General features: G+C 42.0%; 1 protein-coding gene across 1 annotated transcript in view; it reads right to left on the minus strand.

Annotated features, from left to right (window-relative positions):
- Nucleotides 1-9,616, minus strand: part of ANO3 (anoctamin 3) — a 462,814-nt gene that overhangs the window by 60,888 nt on the left and 392,310 nt on the right. The window contains 2 exon segments of the mRNA XM_006020701.3: nt 1-62; nt 2,170-2,291. The exon segment at nt 1-62 is cut by the window's left edge and continues 23 nt beyond it. Of these exon segments, the coding sequence (XP_006020763.1) occupies nt 1-62; nt 2,170-2,291 (184 nt within the window).

Genomic DNA, 9,616 nt, shown 5'->3' on the forward strand with positions numbered 1-9,616 from the left:
GCATTCCAGTATACCATCCCAACCAAGCAAAATAAAGGCCAATTTTTTCCCCAAAATATCGCCTGTGAAAAAGCAAACAGTTTTTTAAAGAATGAAATAAATGACCCTGCTCATTTTTATAGCATTGGAATTATCCAAATATCATTATTGAATCTATGCTAAATTATTGTCTGTTTAGAAGCACTTATGCTAGATAAATTTTATTTCATTATAGCAACATATCATGCTGGCACTAATTGTGATCTAACCAACACATTTTTCGTAAAGGCAGAGCCTGGGCACATTACAGCTGTAATGTCCTTACAATGACTAAGAACATGCATGAACTTGAGCACCAGAAAAACAGGAACTTACAAAACTACATATTTGTATTTATTAATATTGAAGCAGTAGGTCCAGTGTTTGTCAAGTACTGTATTTTCCCCAAACTAAGAGGACTTTGAATTTAAGATGACACGCCAATAATTAGAATCTATACATGGAAAATTATGTGTGTATTATGGTTTTCCATGTAAATACTCTTAATTATTGGAATGTCATCTGAAGTTGGTAACCCCTACTGCTGTGGTGGGGAAAGCAGTGGCAAAGGGTAAAAGGTCAGCCCCCTGCCCCTTGCACCCCTACTCCTAACCCTTTGCCTGCTCCCCCCCAACCTTTCACCACCCCTGCTCCCCTTTGCAGCCTGCCCCACCCCCACTCCCTTTTGAAGGTAGAACTTTCAATTAAATGCACAGAAATATAGCCAAATAAGTCATTTACCATTAGATTTCAGATGAATAGATTCATAGAATTGTCTCTAAAATATTTCATCCAAATATGTATATAGCTGGTAGCATATGTTTGAATATTCTTCAGAATTACTGGATTCCAAACTATGATGCTTCTTTCATCTTAACATCCATATAGTACCTGTTTTTCTGCAATCCCTGCCCCCTGCCCTCCCTTGCCACTTACTTCCTGCTGCGGCCCTGCTCCAGCTCCAAGGCAGTCAGCAACAGTGGCAGCCCCAGCCCAGCCAGACAGAAGTGGCAGACACTCCTGGCCAGGCCAGATGGGGGCAGAGAAGAGGATGGAGATGGAGAAGGGTAGGCATCAGTGTCCCCCACACTCCCTCTGAACTGCACACTGGTCTCACTCATCCCCTGCCTATCCCATAGTATCCCACATCTTTCCCCACTTGTAAGCCCCCTCCCGCAACAAACAAGACATCCTAACCCAGGGCAGGTGGTGGCTTAGTTCCAGCTTCAGCCTGCCCTGGGCTGATACTCAACAAGACTTTCTTCTCTCCTATGCTGATTGGGGGAAGAAAACTTCATCTTGGGTTGAGTAAATACGGTACTTGATTTGCCTATCAAAATGAGTGAAAAAGGATGAAGAGGAGCCTTCCCCCAAATACTATTTAGTCAACTACAAAACAACATGGATTGTTAGAGCTAAGTATTGCAACATGGGGAACATGAGTTTAAGATTCAGCTTTCATTTTGAAACCTCAGCACCAAAATATTTGTATGGTCCAATGCAAGTGAAATTCAAAATACAAAAGCTCCAGCATTAGTTAGAAAATTATTTTAGTTTAGGTAACTGACAGAGTTAATAGTATTTTAGGTAAATCAGTCCTTTCACATATACAGGAAACCTACCAAAACTAAGTGTTTAAAAGTTCCTTTAATTAGCAGTAAACTTCTGACTGTGCACAGGGGTGATTCCTGTTGCAGGTGTAGGGAGGAGGGACACCCATTGGGGCAGTGGGCTTGGGAAGCAGCTGTTATGGTTCAGATAAAGGCTCCAGGTGTGGCAGCTGTGAGATAGGCTCCTCCAACACTGGTTGCAGTGGCCCCCCACAGTGTGGGTTTCCTGGGGGCAGTTAGTCTGCTGCCCCCTCCAAATCAGTGGCTGGGGCTGATGTCCTGCTCACACTCTACTAGATACTCTACTTCCCATCCCCCAGTGTGAAATCCCAATGGTGGAACAAACAACTAGGACCTTAGTTTGTCACATGAAATATATAAAATTCTAGAATAAGGTATAAAATTTGCTCCTACTTAAAATATATATATGTTTATAAGAAATAAATAAATATCACTGTAGTTTTTTTAACAGAATGTGTCATTTACGACAGGCTGGCTTTTCATATGTCTGAAAAATAGTTGTGTTACTTTGGATTAGTACCTGATTAAATCCAGAGGTTGATATTTGTACCACATTCCCCATCGTGCCCAGCGCTCATATAATAGGTGTCTATGATTTTGAGCTCCATGTGTTTTAATGGGATGTCTGCTCTTGTGACTTCCCTGAAGCATGGAAAGAAATAACATTATATTGCAATTGCACTAGAGAAAAACAGAGACTGAACAGGACTCAAGATACAAGTATAAATAAAGAAACATTTATGAGGAAGATCCACTGATTCGTGAATTGCAGACTATCCTAGGGAATGCAGTCTTCAGTTTATAGTTCAGCCTGATATAATACAAGTGGTTACAAATTGCTCCAAAATAATCTATTAGGGCTATGCAAAGCTTCGGTGGCTGAATCTCTGAATCTGAATGAAATCAGGAGACCTTTTAATCTCTCTGAATTGAATCAGAACCCTGCAAATCGATTCAGAGAGATTCGGAAATATTTGGCAATTCGGACATAGACACAGCTTTAAATGTTTTTCTACATACCTCAAGGTACCAGGTGGCTCGTGAATGCTGAGATGGTCAGGTGGATGGAGCATCACACAGGAGCATGGAGAGGAGGGGGGCAGCATGCTTGGCAGCAGACCTGGAAGTGGACCAGAAACACTTCCATTCTACTTCTGGGTTCTGTCCCGCACCCTCCTAGATAAGTGACTGGTGCCTCCTGGGTCTGGGGGTGCATCCAGGGTCCCCCCCATGGCTGATGACCAAGCCAGGGGGGCACGAGGAGCCCCACAGCACACTCCCCAGTGGACCTGGAAGTGGACTGGAAGTACTTCAGGTCCACTTCCAGGTTTTCTGACAAGCACGGGCCCTGCCCTTCCCTATGCTCCTATGGGATGCTGTATCTGCCTCACCACTGCAGCATTCACAAGCCTTGCCTGGTAACTGGAGGTAGGTAGAAAAAAACATTTATAGCTGTATCTATGGCCAAATTGTTGATTCTCTGAATCAGCATTGAATTTTCAGATTTGGATTTGGCTGAATTGAATCAGGGACAGTGATCTGAATCAACAAATCAAATCACTATCCCCAATTCAGGCTGAATCTGAATTGAATACAGCCCATTTTGCACACCCCTATAACCTATTCCTCTAGGGAAGAATTAAACTTCAATAACAAAGCACATTTCTACAGCACCACCATTCTTCAACAAGACTTCAGTTTATTTTGTAGATTTACACTCATTTCTGTGTATTTCATTCTTAGACACCTTTTAATACCCCCAAGAACCATATATGTGGATATATTTTGGTTTTAATTTACTCTGCTATATTCCTTCGGATTTCAGAGTTCTAATTTCTTTTCGTCCGTGTAACTTGTGATTTTAATAGAGTTACTCCTGATTACAAGTGAAAGAAGCAGTGAGGTCACTTGTTGCATGTCTATTTTGAGATGATGAAAACCGCATGAGAATGAGAGAGGTGGTATTATTCTGGCCTCATAAATCACATTTTGAGGCATTTAATAATGTTTAAGAAAGTAATATAAAAAATCAAGTCATTCAGGTTTTTATCCAAGTGATAGCCTTACGGTATACATTCACAAGGTACAATAAGAATATCAGGCCGTTTAACTCCAAATATAAACCAGGACTCCAGTTTAAGACGGTGTTTTTATTTGGTAAGAAGGCAGGGTAGATATGCACCTTTAGGCTAGGGACAGAGGTACACATAAACCAGTTTCAGTCTTCAGAAACTGGTTTAAACCTGTAACAGAACAAAAGCTCAGTGCTCATAAACGAGTCATTAAATGGCTGAAACTGGTTTAAGATAAATGTGGTTGAATGTAGTATCAGACTTAACTGATTTGGGTCAAACCAGTTTATATCCCAGACCCCTTCCTGGTTCACATTAAAACAGTGTCCCCCAGCATCCCAGAATAGTCTGTGTGTTTATTTCCTCTTCCTGCTGCCTCTGAGGTCTCTGGGATTTGCAGTCCAGATCCACAACAGTAGGACTCTGAAGGGGTGTTAATTACTTCCTCTTCCTTCTTCCAGGTGCTTCTGGGATTTGTAGTCCATGATCACGGCCAGCAGGACTCCACAGGGTTGTTCTCTTCTGTCCAATACATGCTCACTTCAAAGAAAGGACTATTCTTGTTCAAGCTTTAAATAAATGCCACTACCTTTTTCCCCACCCACCCCTTCCTTAGCCTGGCAGGCACTTCTCCCCCACCCCCCAACCCAGGCAGACCCTCCAGCTAGCTCTGGGGTGAGGCTTGGCCACACCCCAGAGCTAGTTGCAGGGAGGGGGGAAAGCCTTGGAGCTGGTGGGCTGGGAGGCATGCCCTAGTGCCCCCGGCTTCTGGCTTTAGCCACTAAAGGCATGTGCCTGCAGTTTCTGAATCAAAAGTGAACTTCTGCCAGTTCAATCTCTGCAGCTTCAACTAACCAGTAGGGCTGTGCAAAGTTTTGGTGCAAAGCTTCGGTCCTTGATTTGATTCAGAGGAGATCTGGAGGAGATTCAGCCTGATTCAGTGGCTGAATCTCTGAATCCAAATCAAATCAGAGGACCCTTTAATCTTTCTGAATCTAATCAGAACCCCCCCAAATCGATTCGGAGAGATTCAGAAAAATTTGGAGATTTGGACATAGACACAGCTTTAAATGTTTTTTTCTACATACCTCTAGGTAGCAGGGGATCATGCATGATGTGATGCTGGGGCACATGGAGTATCCCACAGGAGCGTGGGGGGATCCCCAGCATGCTTGGCAGCAGACCCAAATGTGGATCAGAAGCACTTCCAGTCCACTTCCAAGTCCACTGAGGAGCATGCAGGGGGTCCCCCTGCATCCTCCCCAGCTCAGTGACTGGTGCCTCCTGGGTCTGGGGGTGGGGGGGGTTACCCGGGGTCTTCCTGCAGCCAATTGCAGCACGCTCACTGACAGACCTGGAAGTGGACTGGAAATACTTCCAGTCCACTTGTGGGTTCATCACCAAGCATGTGTTGGTTCGTCACCAAGCCCTTCCTGCACTCCTGTGAGATGCTCGAGGTGCCACAGCATTGCAGTGTTCATGAGCTGTACCTGGTACCTCAAGGTATGTAGAAAATTGTTTTAAAGCTGTGTCTATGTCTGAATCACTAATTCTCTGAATCAGCATCGAATCTTCAGATTCGGATTCGGCTGAATTTAATCAGGGACAGTGATCCAAATCAATGAATCAAATCACTGTCCCTGATTCAGGCTGAATCTGAATCGAATAGGGCCCGTTTTGCATACCCCTACTAACCAGCAAAGACTGAACTGATTCAGCCTTGGACTTTTTGACTGTCTGTGCTTGGCCTCAGAGACTAACTAAAAAATATACAGAGAGAGAACACAAGCTTTCATGAATCCAAGTTTACTTAATCAGAAACACTTGTGCATGCTCTCTCTGTCTCTGTACATAGACATCTTATATATTTAGTGTATAATGGTGCATATCAACCTAGCCTTCTGACTGACTTTAGACCAACACAGCTAACTACTACTTTTCACTTAGTGAGTCATTCTGCTCTAATAACTATTTATTTGAATTTAACATGATTAAATGTATGGTCTGACTTAGTATACTGTTTTGAAGATGATCTCTCATATCTTAGATGCTTTGAAGCATGGTTAGGTTTGCATTTGTTTAAAAATGTTGAGATCTTGTCACTCTCTATAGTTGCTTTCGTTAAAATATTCTTCCATTATTTAAAAGCATTTTTTATTCTCTAACCTAACTCTGCATTTTAAAGGCAAAGCACAAAATGATTATGTTCAGAATAAGATCAGTTAATAGATTATGAGTGTAACTGGCAACAGAAATAGGGGAGGAAAACAATCAGCCTTGAAAGAACAAGTTAGAAATTACTTAGAGAAGCTGGATATTCTTAAACAACCAGGGTCAGATGAAATTCATCCCAGGGCATTCAAGGAATTGGCTGAGGCAATTGCAGAATTGGCTACTATATTTGATAACTCATTTGATAACTATACACAAGACAAATGTCTGCTCTGATGTGTGCTAATTAGCACATTTGATTAATCGAATCTGCTCGAGTGTGTTAATTAATGCACTCCAGCAGCCTCCACATTACATCTATTCATCATCCCCATCCTTCAAAATGGCGGTGGGGGCAATTTAGTTAAAGTTTGTTAAAGGAGCTTTAGTTCAAGCCCCCCTGCCACCATTTTGAAGTGCAGGAATGGTGATACACAAGATGCTTCAGCACTTTAATTAGAGTAGCACTAAGAGCCACTATAATAAAGTGTCCCCCTCCCCACCCCTGGAGCATGTGTAAAAATGCCCATAGAGATTAGGTGAAGTTCCAGAAAAGGGAAAGTATTGTATTCAGCTTTAGAAAAAGGGCAAAAAGACAATCTGAGGGATTACAGACCAGTAAATATAACTTGGATAACCAGGAAGATTCTGGGGCATGTCATCAAGGAATCTATTTCAAAGCATCCAGCAGATAACAAGGTAATCAGGAACAGCCAATGCAGATTTGTCAAGAACATGTCATGCTTGACCAATCTTATTTCCTTCTATGACAAAGTGAGGGGCTTCACAGGTATGAGGAGAGCAGTGGATGTAATATACATTGGTGTTAGTAAATGTGAAGATTACATTAAGTTGGGTGGCATTGCAGATACTCTGAGAGATAACATTAAGATCCAGAGCTTGATAAACTGGGAAAGTGGCCTGGAATTAACTGAATGAAACTCAGTGATGACAAGTAAAAAGTCCTGCACAATTACATGTGCAAATATAGACTGGAAAGTGAAGGCTGAAGTACTGCAGAAAAGAAAGAAACAAAGAAAGACTTTTGACTTTTAAGAGACATTTATTCCCGGGTGGGTGATCACTCGGAGCTAGTAAAGCAGAAAAGGTCCTGAGAGTTATAGTAGACCACAAGCTGAATGTGAGGCAACAATATACCATCCTGCAATAACAGATGTGTCACCTGTTAGTGATTCTATTCAGTACTGTACCTACAGTACTGTGTCCATTTTGGGTCACTGCACACCAAGACAGACAGACAAACTGGAAAGAAGGGGAGAGAAACAAAATTGATCAGAGGTCTAGGATTATCACTTCTGAGGGAAGGTTAAAAGAACTGGGATTATTTATTCTGGAGAAGACTGAGAGTAGATTTGATAAGTCTTTGAATACATTAACAGTCATTTTGAAGAGGATGGTGATAGCAGGTTCTCCATTTATCCAAACTAAATTTTCCTTGTTACAATTTATTTCCATATCCCTTGTGGTCACAGACACTAGTCAAAGTGAGGGTAGATAAATACTGGGAATGGGCTAGCATGGATGATCCTACCTTGGCATGGATGCCTACCATGGCATGGATGATCCTACCTTAATCTGAGGGTTGGACAGATCAGGAGTGTTAAACATATGGCTTCTGGGCTGGGTCCAGCCTGCAGCACTGTTTCATTCAGCTTGCCAGGCTATTGTTGAGCTAGCAAAAGTTGGGGTTGGGAGTAGGGCCATAGTTTGAGGTAGAATTCAGAGCTCTTGGGTCCTGGTAGCCTTAGCTGTTGAAAATAAGATGGCAAGTGAAGGCTGTGGCCCTGTGGCTGCCAGATCCCTGCTGCTACCTTCCTATCCTCACCACTCCCACTGGGCCTGTGGATATAGCCCAGGAGGAATCCTGAGGTCCAGATCAGTCAAGAGTCTAGGATGAGTTTGATACATCTGGATTAGATGAATTCCTGAGCTCCTCTTCATTGCTATTTCTTTAAAATCCTATGGCTTACAAGGTATGCCTTGATAGCAGAAAGCTAGATCTAACTTCCATCAATGGATGTGGAGAAATACTTCTGCTCATGAACAGGACACATTATAAAATATATAGGATAACATTTGTTTCAGCTGATACTTTTGACCCTGCCTCTGGTTAAGAACCAAAACTGAAAAGGAAACATTTATAAAGTGGACCACATGTGAACCCCATTTATAAAACTGGAAATGCATGCCATCTGATATGATACTGTCAATCATTTCTCCCAGGTGCTGCTTATCTGCAGAGTGCCAACAACATTAAGGTAGCTATTCATGATCCAGCGCCTGATTGATGATATTTCAGTTGTTTTTCTTGTGAGTGGGGCTGCTGCAAAAGTGATTCTAGGTTTACAAATTATCTACATTTGGTTGGGAAACAGCTTTCCCAAAAATTCTCATGGGATGGATTTTTAAAAGAAAGTTTCCTTTTTAACATAGATGAACTCAAATTTTGAAATAACAACAATAACAAAACCCCAAATCAATTTTTCTTTTTGAGAAACAATACGAGATATCTTGACAGTCTGTAAATATTCAAATTAGGAGAATCATCAAAACTGACACTTGAAAAGTTCATTGAGATGAATCAGCATTTTTCAATAAAAACATATTTTATCAAACAATTCCAAACCAGTTCCAACAGGATTCTGTTTACTGGGTGACTGCTTAAGTCAGCCAAATCACAATGCAGTAGGAAAAATGGGAGAATCACAGTTGGCTGTTTGAGAGAGTTTCCACAACTGGTCTTAGGCTGGGTACAGATATTACACTTTTACCGGTATAAGTGATTGGAAAATGGTCTATATCTGTAACAGAACAGAAGTTGAGCACACATAGACTGGTTCAAAAGTGAGAAAACCCAGTCTAAGATTTGACCCCCTCCCACCGCCACCCCAGGCCAAATGTGTCGTCTGGTTGTACCAATCTTAACTATGCTGCATATAGAAAACTATGCAACTTAGATCGATTCCACTTTGGGCTTTTTGCATGACTGTATCTAGCCTATGGCAGTGTGGGATGCCCTTCAAGGTTAGAAATCAGACACAGACCTCAGAGTTTAAAGTTAGCCATTTTGTAGATTTGTAGTGCTCACTTGAATACAGGAATGTTTACTTTCTTAATTAATGTGAAAATCTCATTGGTTGGCCCCATTTTATGACATGTGTTCATTTTGGAGCACTTCACACCAAGACAGACAGTTGGCCTCATTTCATGACAGGCTTCAAGAATGAGTCCATTAAAAAGAATGGATTCTACTCTTGTGTCACATCTCTACAATCCCATTAAAGCTACTTGAGAAACACAGCATGCATATAATTCAGTACAGAATTTTGGCCCACCACATTTTACATAAAAAAGCCTCAGTATAGGGACAAGGATACATTTCCCTCCCTCCCTTTCTTCTGTAAATAAGAATGTAAAGCATATGTAAAGCACATCTGCAACTGTATTTATTTGTTCATTAGATTTCCTTTCTTTCTTTCTTTCTTTCTAGATGGCCGCCGACAGGTGAAGCCCTTCTGAGCTCCTCCAGCTCAGGTGCTTTCAGCTCTTTGCCCCGCACTCCCTGCCCCCCTTTTCCTGTCCCCCCCCAAAACCCCTTGCCTCTCCCCACCCTGTCCCCGGGGGCCCCCTCCCTGCCCCTTCCCCCCACTTTCTGAGCGTTTT

The sequence above is a fragment of the Alligator sinensis genome, unplaced genomic scaffold, assembly GCF_000455745.1.
Source record: "Alligator sinensis unplaced genomic scaffold, ASM45574v1 scaffold165_2, whole genome shotgun sequence".
Classification (NCBI taxonomy): domain Eukaryota; kingdom Metazoa; phylum Chordata; order Crocodylia; family Alligatoridae; genus Alligator; species Alligator sinensis.